The sequence below is a fragment of the Ambystoma mexicanum genome, chromosome 9, assembly GCF_040938575.1.
Source record: "Ambystoma mexicanum isolate Mex_15411 chromosome 9, UKY_AmexF1_1, whole genome shotgun sequence".
Lineage (NCBI taxonomy): Eukaryota > Metazoa > Chordata > Amphibia > Caudata > Ambystomatidae > Ambystoma > Ambystoma mexicanum.
Genome location: NC_090931.1, coordinates 1,458,088,673 through 1,458,103,811, shown reverse-complemented (window position 1 = coordinate 1,458,103,811; position 15,139 = coordinate 1,458,088,673). Strand labels below are relative to the sequence as shown.

The window sequence follows — 15,139 nt, the reverse complement described above, 5'->3', positions numbered from 1 at the left end:
AGTTCAGGCTTGCTGAGGCACTGGCGCCATGCCCTGTGGACGACGGTGGCGCTGACCTCTGCTACCATAGGCCTGGGAGCGACGTCTGTAGGCTTTCTGCGTGGAGGATCAGGGAGGTTGTCAGTATGATGTGGAGAATCCCTTGGCTAAGCTGCTCAATTTGCCCCTGGAGGAGCAGAAAGAAGACAAGCAATGCTGTTGAAGAGTGGCAAGGGAACATGACGTCTCTGTATCTGTCTTTAGGGCTTGAACGGATTTGTCGACCGCCTTCCTGAACAGATTTCTCAGTCGAAGAGCATATCCAGCACCTTTGCATGAACGTCCTGACGAAAGTACGTGGCCTTCAACCATCTCTGCTGATGAAGGCAGACTCTGTTCCACATCTGCGAGAAACCTGTGTCAGCAATGTCCACTGTCACCATAATGGCATGGTCTGATGCCACCTCCCCTTCCTGAAAGAGATTTTCTTGTCGTCAGGGAGGAACTCTAGGATCAGGCCCAACTTGTACCAAAGCTCCAGGTCATATTGGGACAAGATAGCCAGAACATTGCTCACCTTGATCATGGATGCTTCTGTGTAATTTACTCTCTTCACCATGGGGTCCAAATACTTCTCCTCGTTGTCTCATGACGATGAAGCCGGGTTAGGCGAGCGTTTCCTCGCGGCAGCCGATACTACTGAGTCCGACGACTGTTGCAACCTCAAGCACTTGGGCGCGGATTCTGCACCCTATATTTCTTCTCCAACCTGTCTTGCTTGGTTGGAGCCATGCATGGGTTCCTCATGAGGGCTAGGCCTTCCTCCCAAATGTCATCCAGAAAGGGCACCGCATTGATCGTCTTCCTCTTGGACTCTCATCACTGATACAAGAAGCCCCCTTCCCTGGTTTCCTTGGGCACCAGCTGGAACAACTTTGAGGCCCTGGAGATCGAGTGGAATGATTCCACCTCGTCTGGTGGAGAGACTATGAGGAGCGTCCAGGTGCAGCGATTCATTGTCTGCCAAGACGAAGTCCTCATCTTCATCAGTTCCCATGAACATGTCCGTACCAGAGTCCATGTCTGGGTCTGCTGGTGGAGTTGGGGCCAGACATGGTGGAGGAGGCTGATGTGGAAGCGTTGGATGATGCTTTCTCTTCTTACACAGAGGCTGGTCAGTCGCCTGCGGCACCACAGGTGTCGGTGCTGGGGGCAACCTCTGCTGGATCTCCATCACCAAGGTGTGGCGAGTCGACAGGATGTCCATGGATATGTACCTTGACTGCGAAGGGAACAATGGAGCGCTAGGCCCTGCACCACAGTTGTCCTCATCCTCTTGGTGGTGGTCGTCCATGGATGAGATGTCCATTGGTTGAAGGCCAACCTTGGAGGGCTGTTTTTAGGCCTCCTCACCTCCCCCTTTTCCTCCCTGAGGCTTTTAAACCAGGTTCTGGACCGGTGCCTTACCCCCTCAGGGGTGCTTGCAGTCTTTGCTGCCGCTTCGGTGGTCATGTCATGCCTTGGAAGCAAGGATACCCTTTGGTCCGTAGGAGTCTCCCTCATCAGATCAGCACCTACCTCTGCTGTGGTTGTCACAGCAGGTGTCGACGAAGTGGTTGACGAGGACTTTTGCTGCGCCGGTTGAGCCTGCTTGGGCTGTGAGGCCTTTTTCTTGTCCTCCGTCCAGGGCTTATCCGATTTCTCCCATAACTTGGCCGGGGTGGATGACTTCCTCTTTGAAGAGGAGCTTGATGGCAGGCTGGCTCTGGAGGCGAGCAGGGATAGTGATTGCGGCCTATCCAACTCGGACCAGCATCAGCAGTGAACATGGTGGAATTGGACTTGTGGTTCTTGGCCTTATCTTGGACACCCCCCCCCCCCCAAGTGGGGCGACCTCAAAAGACTTTTACCTCTTCCCAGAGGGAGACCGCTTTTCAGACCGTCCGGTCCTGAGCGAGTCATGACCCTGCTCGGAGCACAGTCAGAGGCCTTGTTCGAATGGAGCCATGCCGCCAGCCTGCTGTGCCTGTCTTTCATTGTCTTCTTCGAGAAGCCCAGGCATATCTCACACTCCACCTCTCTGTGCTCTGGGTGCAGGCAGTTAAGACATTGAAGATGTTTGTCCTCTATGAAGACATTCCGTAGCCCGCATTTGGTGCAGGGCCTGAAGAGGGTCCTTCCCTCCTTTTTCACCTCCATCATGGTCGGAGGGTGTGAAGTAGGACCAAGATGACCTTCCAGAAACTTCAACGAATCTTCGCAAAACTTCATCCCTTTTGCTGGCCGATGAGGAAAGAGCACACGGGCTCTAGTGGAAACAAAAATCGAACTTTTCTGCAATGAAACTTGGAAAGAAACATACAAATAGCTTGGGGAGAAATTCGAGGACTCCCAAAACTGAAGCGTGCAGTACAAATCGTAAGATGGCTGCCAGAGGTGGGGCTTAGGGAGAGGACTGTCATTGGATGGGGGCAGTATGACCCAGAGGATCGCGATTGCTTTAGAGGAGAAATACAGGTTTAAAGTGAAAGTGAAACTGTTTTTTCTTTTACTGAGGATGAACAGACTGACGACGGGGGATAGTCAGGAGCATGTGAATCCATGTCATATCCAATGCTGGAAAAGCTTTATAACAAGTTCAAAGGCATGCAGGGGATGAGAAGAGAAGGAAGGAAGGGACAGAGATACATGCAAGAGGGAGTAAGAAGAGCAGAAAACCAGGGTTCCCACATACAAGAGGCCCACTGGGAAATGTCCACATTTTCCTGTAGGCCACTTCACCGCAGTTTCCTAGCTAACTCACCCATAGGATAGAGCATATATATTTAAGTAGATTCTTAGCTGCGCACACAACTCTTTGCTTACCCACCCAGGCCTGCAGCCTGAAAAGCACATGCGGTGCCCATTTAGCCTTCTTCTCTCAGTTCTCATTGACATCAATCCCACCTTTCACATGGACCGTAGTGCCCCTGTCAACGCAGCTTTCTCGATTAACATGAATCCTCTCTGCTCCTAACTGACCAATTCTACTCGCTCTTAAATAAGTATGCCCTCTGTCCCTGTGGAAACCTGAAGACCAAGCGCTTCTAGACCCTGTACATTTTTACACCATGAAGAATCGGAAATAAGATGAAATTTGGGAGCCTCCAGCCATGTCCAAACCCGTTCTTTCTCCAAGCCATTGATATGCGTCGCCTCTCAAGTGCAAATGGCTGCGATGCCCACAGCTAAGATAAAGGGCCATGGTGGCAGCCAAATGCCCTTTACAATTTAGTGTGTGCTGATCAAGTTTCTTTCTGATTAAAATCTAAACGAAAAATGGACCCAAACCAAATTTGGCAGCTTTGTTTAATTGTATCCGCAAATATTTAGTCTCCAGCTACATACAAAGGTGGGATTACTCTTATTGTTGATCTTTGCAGGTAATCTTGATGCAATGTTGTAAAAACACTCTGCTTTATCTGTTTCCATGACTTATTGCAATACATACTTGTCCTTTCCGTCCAGTGTTCACTCCCCTATCCTTAGTATGCTTCCTTCAGATGCGAATGTCACCCCTAACTCTGCTGTATAGGGACACTGCCATCAATATGTTGGTGGGTTTAAAATAAAAAATCCCTTTTACTTAGTAGAATGGGCTATTTCAGCGAATAACAGATATTGACCTAGTAGCCATCACTTGAAACTCACCTCCAGATCAATGCATCATGGGTATTCAAGTTAGCTGAAAAGCTTGCTTGTTTCCACCCCCATGCATAACATTGTCATCATCTTGCAGGCCAGTGTTATTTTATGCTGACTGTTACCAACCACTGCTGACAACTCACAAGGATCCAACAACTATCCAGACATGCACTGCACTCTACATGGAGATCACCAGTGTGGGGCAGCTTGACATACTCGTCACTGGAGCAAGGTTACCAAACATCATTATTATTAGGGACAGGGCTAATAAAAAAAACAAAGCAAGGAAAAACCATTCTAATTTTCAGCAAATAAGATAAACACATTATTTTAATGCAACTTTTAGCATTATTTAAAAGAAAATCCCCATCAGCTGCACGTGACCGCCTACATTCTTTTTAGCCTCCTTGGTGGTAGTGAGTCTTAATGAATAATATTTTAAACTTCTCCTTCCCAAGATTTATTTATTTATATACAGGAAGAATAATGCTCTTTTGATTGCAAAAAACATTCAATAGATATCATATTTGATGGGAAGCAGTGAGCTTCCAACAATGGGGTGAGTTTGAGTGACATTCTGAGCAGGTTGTGGAGGGCAGCAAATGGAACAGTCACCGGGGACAATACATGGGTGCACACACATAGATTCAAGACAGTCAACAGATATTTTTAGGTGCAGGTAGGCGGTACGACCAGCTATGTTAGGGATGTGACCATGATAGAGTGGAGGCTGAGAAAGTGATTGACAGAGGTATGTAAGAGGCGAGGGGAAAATGTTAACGGATGACGGGTGGGTTAAGAGGGTAACTCTGAGGCAAGTAGGTAGGCTGTTTCTCGGATGTCCGGGGCAAGAGAATTCCATGCAAGTGAGCAAGAAGAAAGAAAGAGCGGAAGGGAGAGGAAGCACAGGAGATTACAAGATGCCTTGTAGAATTGGATAGAGGAGGATATATATAGTGGTGCCTAACCATGGATTGATTTGTGAAGCAGGAGAAGACATGTAAAACTGGCCCTGTTTTCCATTGTCAACCATCCAGCCTGGTGACCGTAAGAGGAAGTAGGTGTGAAGTGAGAGCGTTCAAAGAGAGTCCTGGTAGCGACGTTAATGATCTTGTCGAGAGGACAGAAAGAACAGTTGGGAAGACAAAAAAGGATGCTGGCACAGTAGTCCAGTTTAGAGAAGGCAAGGATGGTTACGAGATGCTTAGTGGTGTTAAAAGGAAGGAGTAGGGGAGAGTGTCATTTGGGAACTGGATAGGAAGGGGAGGAGATGAGAGAGATAATTTGGCAGGGAAGAAGAGCACCTCTGTTTTGTTAGAGTTTAAAATCAGAGAGTACAAAGTCATCCAATATTGGATGGCTATCAAGATATGTCCCCAGAGATTCCGGTGTACCTGTTGTGTCCCTTCGCCGATCCAGGGTAAGTGAAAGCCTGGTGTCCAACTCAGTCTGCAGATGTGCAATGAGGAAAGCAGACACCCTGCCCTGGACTGTGTCTGGAAAAACAGCCAGAAACTGGGAGCCTTCTTCCAACACCACAGGGAAAGATCGACCACGGATTAGTGCAGAGCACTGGACGTGGAAAGCCCAAGGTGAGAAACTAGCCCCCTTCCCGAGTGGGGAGGGAATTGACAGAAGCAAGAAAATACAAGCGGACTCAGGGAAGGTTCCAGGAGTCCAGAAGAAAACAAAAACGGAAATCAAATTTATGAGACCAGGAACCATAGGAGAGTAGAAGCAGAAGCTAGGAGCAAGGAGCAAGAACTCAGGAGGAAGCTAACTGGGTAAGCAGCAAACAGATCCAAAGACTAGCGTCACTTCCGGAAAAGGTGGTGATGCGATGAGCCAAGGGCATAGTGCTTTTTATGGGATCTGAAGCCCGACGCCAAAAGCTGTGACGCCCTGGGCAACGGACCAAGCCATGCGCACGGTGCATGCAAAGAAGGCAGATGCAGGACCAGCGCACATGCGTGATGCGGTCAACATGGTGGCCACCATGGTCTGGGGCCGCAACAACAGAGAAGGCTGTGACAGTCCCTGAGGGCGTGGATCGTGCAGCAGTGGTGCCCGGGGACCTAGATAGTGCAAGCACCAACAGGCCCACCAAGGGGGAAAGGAGCGACTCCACTGGTAAGGCGGGGATTGACAATGGCACAGAGTTGGACATTTTGACAGAGAGATCAGAGGACAGTTTGGGAACAGGGAAGAGAAGGCTCCCAAGGGAACGGGAGGACTCCATTGGGAGGGATGCAGGATTTGTCTTCCTCAGATAAATCTGTAGTGGCTTTCTGTCGGAGCGAGCTTCTTTCCCAAAGCCAACTATGGTTTCAGGTGTTGTCCGCAAAGAGCTGGTATGAGATCCCAAAGGAGATTAGTGCCCCAACAGAAGAGGCGTAGCATGAGGAGAGGACCCAAGACACAGCCTTGAACAATACCAACAGTTAAAGGAGTGAGTTGAGAGGTGTTGTTGCTCCAGGAGACAGAATTAGCGAGGTAAAAGGTAGGATTCCATGCAGGCAAAGGCTCGATTGCGAATCTCAAGAAAAGAGTATTATGAAGATCAGAGTGATTGGCCGTATCAAAGGTAGCAGACAGGTTAAGGAGAATTAGGATAGAGGATTGGTTAGCAGAGACAATGAAGTTGGAGACATTTATGAGAGCAGTTTCCGTGGAGTGACTGGAGCTGAAACCTGCTTGTAGGGGATCGCAAAGGGCTTGAGGTCTACAAAATTTGTAAGACGGTTGAACAGAACTCTTTCCAGCACTTTAGAGTAGTGCGCAAGGAGAGACGCAGGGCAAATGATGGCTTGACCCAGCAAAGGGTGAATTTTGATATGCTCCTTTTCAGCAGGGAAGGTTCCACTAATCCTGTAGCCCATGGTCTCATCAAAGTCACACCTAGGATAATCCCAAACTAAATTGCAGAGTCTAGATTCTAGGTGGCCAACAAGAGCATGTCAGGAATCCCTGTAAATATGTCACCAAGGTGAACTCTGTTGACTATCAATGTTTTTATATTACCTTCCAAGTTGAAGTAGCTCTTCTGTGTTCACTGGTCTGTACAACTCGACACATTGGTGCATAACCATTTCATAGCTACTAGCTCCTAAAACTCATGCCAGAACTCCAGACAGAAATATTCTGATAGCATCAGTGAATCTTTGTTCAAACTTGAGTTTAATATTCATATCTGTTTCTCCTCATACTTTAGTTACCAAAAACCATTGACATTCTATGAAATAACAGTTTAATGTCTTAGTTATTTTTATGTTGATATAATAATAGGTGAGATATCATGCAATATGCAATAGGTGAGCTCATTTTGAGTTCTGCACATCATCTTATTCAGCAGTCGAAGAACTGTAGGCCATTATGACACTCCAAATTAGTTCATGGTCCTTGAAAGATATTAAAACAGATTTCCTAGCATGTAAAGAGCTATTTTCATCTGCGTACGACGGTGCCACACACAATTGTCTACAAATGTCATAGGTCCACAGATTGTATTCTTCTGCCGAAAGAGTTCAGATAAAACAAAACTTGTTGAGTTATTTTAGTACATGTTGGTGTTATGAGATGTGAACTCAACTGTGAACTCAACCAAAAGAGGCTATTTTACACATGTATTTGATAACTTATGAACAGATTTATGTAACTAAATTCAGTGCGATACAAATAGCAAATTCAAGTTTAAAATAAAATTAAACACTGCCTATGCTATTAGAAACCCAGTCATCGTGCAGTGACCTAATGAAGCTCACTAAATGCTTCAGGGTGCTTCCTTAGGTTACTGCACTATGTGATGAATCCTGCGGATTCCTCACAAAGGCCCTACTTAAAGTCTCCTCCCAGGTGGCCAGGGGAAGGCAGCTGCTACCTGATCCAGACCCTGGTGGTGCTATTAGCCAGGAGCATCACCTGGGAGGAGAAGGCTCCCAAGGGAACGGGAGGACTCAATTGGGAGGGATGCAGGATTTGTCTTCCTCAGATAAATCTGTAGTGGCTTTCTGTCGGAGCGAGCTTCTTTCCAAAAGCCAACTATGGTGGCAGAAACTGTGCTCAATATGCTCAGCAGGCAATGGAGAGGGGCAGCCCTTGTGCTCATTTTAATTGGTTCAATGCACTAGTACTGAATATGATTTGCTGGAGAACAACTTTGGTTCTCGGCTTTCCGAGTTTGAGGTTGCCAGGTGAGCCCTGATTGTCAGCAGGTACTTGCTACCACATGCCTCTCCCCACCTTCTTCACCCCGACTCTGCTCCTTTCTGCAACCGCCGTCTCCCTGATCTTCCCGGTCCACATCTAAAGTGCCACCTCTCACCAAAATTCTGTGTTCCTTAAGTCTCTATGGTTTCCCTTAAAGCTAAAAAGGCAAGATGCCAAGAAATGCTTTTAACTTCTAGAATTCTCATGAAAGCCAGAACCATAGTCTGATCAACCCAATCTATTTCGACATTCTGTTTACATTGGAGAGAAATTGAAAGGAACATTTCATGAAATTGATTTCCTACCAAGCCCTTCCTGGACTTCACTTTTTCATGTCTCTTGACTGTCACTACCTGGGCTTCTACACCTATTCACGGACATATGCTTCTTCAACATGTGACCCCAGATTTGTATTTATCAATTGGCTTTATTAGCTTTACTCCTTTCGCCACAGAATTACAGTCCCCCCCCCATATCTCCTTACTTTTCTCCTACCAATCCTTACCTGGGATTCTCCCCATTTGCTATCTAAGCATTGCTCGTCTCCATTCTTCCCTTTGCTTAAGAAACTCTCCATTCCATCTCTTTTAGGCCATTCGGACCATCTGTTCATTTAAGTGGTTCCTTGCCTCATCCATTCTTCCCTGCACAGCTCAGGCTTTTTTTAGGGTCCCTTCCCTTCCCAGTCTTCTGCGCTTCTCCTCCATACCATTCTCCTCGTGCCTCCTTGGTTTTCTCTGTGCCCCTCAGTCACCATGGAGGTCCCCCATTCTGCTACATTGCCCATGCTCTTTTACCATTGTCCTCACCAGTCTTACATTTTCCACATCCTATCCTGTCTCGAGTATCCAGCCCTCCCTTTCACTCTTGCACCACACACACTAAAGACATTTACCCTTTTCTGCAGACATGGCATTGCACTCTTTGTTGAAACCCATCAGTCGGGAGGTGATGTTCTCCTGGTCATCGGACAGGAATTTGTTCCAGAAGCTTCCTGGCAGAGACAGCAGACGGGAGAGAACCTGAGAAGAAATGAGGCTGATCAAGTCATAGGATATGCACCTCTTTTTCCTGGTAGCGGCTCATGCAGGTGGATCAGTGGGAACTAGGATTCACTGTGGTCAATACTTAGGTCATGAACCTACCAGGCAGACTCTACATGGCCCGCTCAGCTCACCAGCTCCCACTTTCGCACACACACACTGTGAGCAGGAGTAGAAAATACATTTGTTCTCATCTTAAAAGGGACTGGTGGCTACGCCCCTTTAGAGTTAACCATGTGCACCCCATTTTTCGGGTTGGCTGAACGTTATCTTTGCATTTCATGGTGAAAGCATAGCTTTGGGGTGTCAAGTCTACAACCATCTCATTTCAGAGGTCCACACTCCACCTTGGCCAACATCACTTTTCAGAAGGGCACCTTCGTCCCAACCACCCATGGTATGCACCTACATCTGTAATCTGAATATGGTGGAGAGGGGCTTTGCTCGGATACATTTATCCTGACCCCACACGTCTAGGACAAGCACCCTTTTAGTGATCGTGTCTCACTGCCTCACATTGGGTTCTCCTACGTTTCACGGGCGGAAAAGGGATTCTTGGAAGAGAAGATCACTGCAATGGTACAACTTTAGAAGTGTACAGGTGAACAAGAACATGAAGACTTCTCTTCGCGCCTTCCCATGCTGAAATGGGAATTCATGGGAATGTTGTCCTTGGTTAGGGGGTTGGACCAACCTCAACATTTGTGGGGGCTGGATTAAAGTTTTTAAAACCGTGTCATGAGTGGGGCCATGAGCGATTACCCAACACACCTCCTAATACGTGCATGCTGCCCTATCAATTGTCCCTTTGCTTAATGCACGCTGGCCTCTAACCCTCTGAACACATAAGTGGTCTATCTGCTTCCAACTGAGCTGAGAAAAATGAAGGAAAATTAATTAATCTTTAGAGCTTGCTCTTAATTAATTACTAGTACTGGGTATCAAAAAGAGCCCCTCTTCAACATGACGCCAGCCGGCTTCTGTTCCGAGCGTAGCAAGAAAATGTATCAGTATCTCACCAGCAACTGGATGTGTGGCCTGCAGTTAACACATAGATCGTTGGAATAGGTGCATTCACACATTGGGCAGTTTTATGAGGTTTCAAAGGCTTGCATGTTGTGATGAACATGGTTTACTTTCATCCCTTGCCCCTTCAGAACCACCTTCCACCCCAATTTACGAAGTTTTTGTTTCACAAAGAGATGCTAATTATTGGGAGGCGTGGACCATCCAAAAGCTGATCTTGAGCAGTTAAGTCTTTGACTTCATCATGGGGGTGTATTTATATGGGGGCTTGGCAGGCTTCTAGTCTCTGGCACTGGGCGTTCATTGCTGCTCCCTGTAAAGGATAGTTTAGGCGTATTCTGCTCTCCCAGGTGAGAGATTTGATAGGCTCTTGCATTATGACCATTACCCATCTGCAGCCCGGGCTGAGTATCATTGCAGAGTGCTCCATTCCAGACGTAACTTCCTCGGTTTGTGAGGGCTTCAGCCCCCTCATTCCCCAATTCTGACACCACGGGACTGGTGGATTCATAGGAGTCATCAGTCAAAGCCATTTCTTTCATCACAGGACCCTAAAGAGTCGGGATAAGCTATTCTAACCCCTCCTCTCTTGCTGGGATGATTTGAACAGAGTACGGCATGCTCCAATTCGTTAATGTCACAATACCACTTTCATAAACCCTTTAAATACATACTGAGCTCACCTGGATCAGAACATGCATGTTCTGTTGCAGCATCAGGTCTAGTATGTTGCCACCAGGGCATGGTCCGAAACAGGGCGCACTGCACGCAGTACAAAAGTAAATCTGTTTGGTAAAAAGCCACCATGCAGCCTGAGACGACCATCTTTGGGCAGAATTTGCTAGTACTAGTCCATGAAATAAACCAATCACGCATTAGAGGAACTAAATTATGCACCTGTAAAGGCAGCGAACAGGTCCAGCTAGGAGCAGTCCAGCACTGACATTCTCCAGAATTGGGTTTGGATCAATTTAATTCAAATACAAACACTAGAAAATTTGGAAACCAACTAATCCACAGTATTTTGTGATTGAAACATTTTAACTTGTATGCTCTTGTATAGTCATACCAAGAAAGGGAGAGTTAACAAGTGTTTCAAGAACTAGTGCTTCAAGTTCTGTTTAAAAAGAAACTCAGAACATTTTCACAATGTAATTTCTTCTGTATGTAGCAATGCTGGAGATTTTGTCAAGCAATAATGTTAATGTTAAAGGACATTTGTACCGCGCACTATCACCACCGGAGTGGTCCCCTGGCACTCTGGCGGCTCTGAAAGAGGGAGGGAGAGGTGGGTTAGTGGGTGAAGGCTGGAAAAGTGCAAGATTGCAGTGATGTACTGTTGGCAGCCTCAGCCCGGTGGTTCCGTCGCTGGGCCTGGGGTGTATGCGGCCGGTAGACGTCGTGTGCTGATGTGCGGGTCTATGTGTGTTTTTGTTTTGTTGTTGCAGTGTAGTGAAGTTTGTGCGGTTTGTTGTGCTGGAGGTTTGTGGTTGTGTTTGGTTTGGAGTTTGAGAGGTGTATGCAGAGAAGGAAATTGTTAGTGGTATTGGTTAGTTGGTATCTCTACCCTGGATTGACCAGTTGGGCTCGTGTAATCATACACGACGGGTGCTTGCGCACCCTGTGCCTCAGAAGGTGCCCGTTTTGCATTCGAAGCCCCTTGAGCATTTGGCTGTCCCCTCCGTCTGCTCCCTCAATAACTTCGCATGCTCCTCACCCCCATCCACATGACCAGCGCACCTGCTAGTGTCCATACTTCAGATTGTGTGGTGATTGGTGGTATCTCGTCCGTTCCACAACCCCGTGGTACCTAATTGTAGCTGTACAGGCGGTGGGGGATGGTAAGGATTGGCTGGGGTTGTTGCCTCTGTCTCCCTGGGACTCGCAGGTGGTCCGCTGTGTCCAGCGTCAGCCCTACTGGTGCTCAGAGTACTTCTGTCGGTTCAAGGGGCTTGTAAATGTCCTTTCCTGTTGAGTCATTTGTCTTACTGTTGTTTCGGTTTTAGTCTCTGGTGTTGAAGAGCCAGGTTTTTAGTAATTTTCTGAATTTAAGGTGATCTTTGGTGTTCCTTATTATTTTTGGGATGTTGTTCCAGGTTTTCGTCGCTAAGTGGTCGAAGGCGGTGCCTCAGAGTTTTTTCTTGATGTAAGGTTTTAATTCGTCGGATATCGTTGGTTGACCTGAGCGGTCTCGTTGGCTTGTAGATTATTTTCTTTTGTAGGAATTCTGCTCTTTGTCCGCAGATTGCCCTGTGCGTTATGTACATTGCTTTGAAGGTGATAGTGTTTTACTGGGAGCCAGTGTATTGTTTTTAGGGCCGGGGTGATGTGGTCTCTTCTGGATAGTTTTAGGAGTAGTCTGGCTGCTGTGTTTTGGATCCGCTGTAGCTTCTTCAGTAGGTATTCCGGTACACTGAGGTAGAGGCTGTTTGCATAGTCGATACTTGACATGATGAGGCCGACAATAGTGAGTGTTTTGTGTGTGAAGGAGAGTAAAGGTAGTATTTTTCTTGCCGTGTGGAGGAGGAAGAAGCATTTCTTGAATGTTGCATTTATTTGCGGTCCTAAGGTTAGGGTGTTGTCCATCAGGACTCCCAGATTTTTTACTACCTTAGATGGTGATGGTGCAAATCCCATTTCCGTTGGCCACGGGATGGCAGTTTCCTTCTCTTGGTCTTTGTATACGATCATGATGTCTGTTTTTCCTGGGTTGCTTTTCAGGTTGTTGGCATTCATCCAGTTGAAGACCTCTTTTAGACAGTCGGTAAATGACAATAATGTAAATTTGTCTGATCTAACTGACATCTAGATCATGGCCACATTATAGCCTGTGTCTATGCCAGCCGCCCTGTCCTAAGTGGTGTATGTCTGTGTCCCAGCAAGCACTGACACGCCCCTCCTGGAAGGGATGAATAGGAGGGTGCAACAATTCAGTACCTCCTCTGATTGGCGGCCTGTACAGGTTCCTGGTTTGCACCTTATTGGCCAGGGCAAGACTGAGCATATTTAAATAGACGTTGAGCGAGTCAGAGTTGTCATGATTTATGGCCGTTGTTAGGGAGATGTTTCAACAGCCCTCTGTTTAGGGATGTGAAAAGATTTATCCTAAGGAGGGAAACATGAGGTCCACCAAGTTAGACCACACCACTTAACTGCTAACACAGCAGAGTGATCAGACATTCCCCAGGTGGGGGCTCGGTAGGGGGGTTGGCAGGCAGGCAGCTAGGAACGTGTTTTGCCTTCCTGTTTTCTCAGTAGTTTAAAGATATCTTTCTTAACTTAAGAGGTTCCTCTCTGCACTTAAATAAGGCTGGAAGGCCATGTGCTTTGTCGTGGACTGCAAATAATGCATTCACACTTATGTAAAGTTTGAAATAGACCTCTCTCAAGGGATCTTTATTATCACAATTAAAGGTTATCACAGTAAAAGACAGATAGAAATGATACAGAAATACATCAACATTAGCGTTTCTCTAAAATTCTTCATCTCTGCAAAGTCTTCACTGGGAATGACCCGGGTGGGAGCGAGAATCCTTCGCCAACGGGAACAGGCTAACGGAAACATCTGCTTCAGTCAGCCCAGCCGGAGTTCAAAGTAAGAAGTCAAGAAGTGAAGTGACTTGCTCTTTCCCAGTCTGTGTGATGTCTTGCCATCCAAATGTAATCCAGTATTTTTCCAGAGAGGTCTAAAGTCATTAGAATCCCACAGCTGCGCAGCCGTTGCAGCTACTGGACTCCACTGAATTTGTAAATAATCTCTGGATTCTCATGAGAAGCCGACAGACTTTGTTCGCGAAGAATGCAAAACAAGCTTCATCTGAACACAAACAAGCTGTCTTTCCATCGCTCCATCGAACACACATTGTGCTCAGAGAAATGGGCCCCTCTTTAAGCTTGAAGTCTAATGCTCATGTGTGTTCACAGAATGCATTTCACTTAGACTTGGAATCAAAGGTTACTTTTTTGTAATGCATTACAGAAAGTAGGGTCCAAACAATTACACCAGAGAGGACACTACACTTATATTAATTATAAACACTCTTTATTATGGTATTAATCAGAAGCAACATTCATTTTAAATAGGTTCTAGGCAACATACATGAGCTAGCGCGTATATTTGAAAAACTGTAAAAGGGACTTAGATAAGATATTTCCCATCCCTAAAGTCAGCATCAGAATAATTAACCGGTGGCAAAATACCCCGCAACTTATAAAAATGACGGCAGTGAAAAGGGATTCCTAGAAACAGGTATTTCAAGAAATTGTAGCCAATACATGAGAAGGCCTGTGTCCTTTTCTCACCCCATACCTAGCGTAACAGAACAATACTAACAACTGAACAATTCTACACAACTAGTACAGAAGGGAGGGTAAAGGGTTAAAAACAATGGCAGACCATGACAGTCATTGAGTAAGGTAACCAGAAACATGATCACACTGCGCTGGTTTAAAACAAGTTCCAGCATAACACAAAACCTGTATAGCAAACAAATTACTCAATGGCAAAGAGAAATCTATCAATCAGAAATAAATATAAAATTGTTGGTCCCTTCTAAAGATAGCAACGAGTCCTACTAATTCGAGGACCCCAAAAGGGACCTAGAGAAAATGTCCTTGTCCAAGTAAATACATGCAAGAGTCAATTTAGGTGAGCTGCCAAAGTTCGCAAAAGCTTTCCCAGAAAGAATAACAGGTGAAGTAGGGTACAGCATAAGGGGCAAACAGCTATAGGGTACATATGAGCAGACCCTCAAGCAGAGATCCAGTCTAGCGTTAGAGACTAGGCAAGAAAGAATGGATTGCAGAGGGAGCAGAGTCAACCAAAAGTGCAATAGAAGGGGTGGGGGACCTCAAAGGACGGGGTGGGGGACCTTAAAAGACCACCATTTCTGGTTCAATACGGCCCCTGATGAAGAACATATCATGACTCAAGGACCCAGGGACAAGTTCACACTGTGTTAGATATGAAAGACTAGCAACTGCCTGAGAGCAGGAAGTTTGAATAACATATTGCGATCGGGCTGGTCATGCTTGTGACCTTTGTCACGAAGGAGCTCAAACCCATGGTACACTTAGCATCCAGACGACTCAAAGGAGCAACAAGCATGACACATGGGAGGACGACCTGCAAGTCAGAAGCACTAGCATCCACAAAGAAGTTGACAGTGTCACGGAGGAACCCAATGGCCATAATTGAAAAT

The 15,139-nt window shown here is 46.4% G+C and overlaps 1 protein-coding gene across 1 annotated transcript in view; it reads right to left on the bottom strand.

Moving 5' to 3' along the window:
- LOC138487500 (uncharacterized) overlaps window positions 1–15,139 on the bottom strand; it is a 664,822-nt gene that overhangs the window by 41,474 nt on the left and 608,209 nt on the right. Inside the window, exon 17 of the mRNA XM_069614007.1 lies at window positions 8,765–8,891. Coding sequence (XP_069470108.1) covers window positions 8,765–8,891 — 127 coding nt within the window. The remainder of the gene's footprint in view (window positions 1–8,764; window positions 8,892–15,139) is intronic.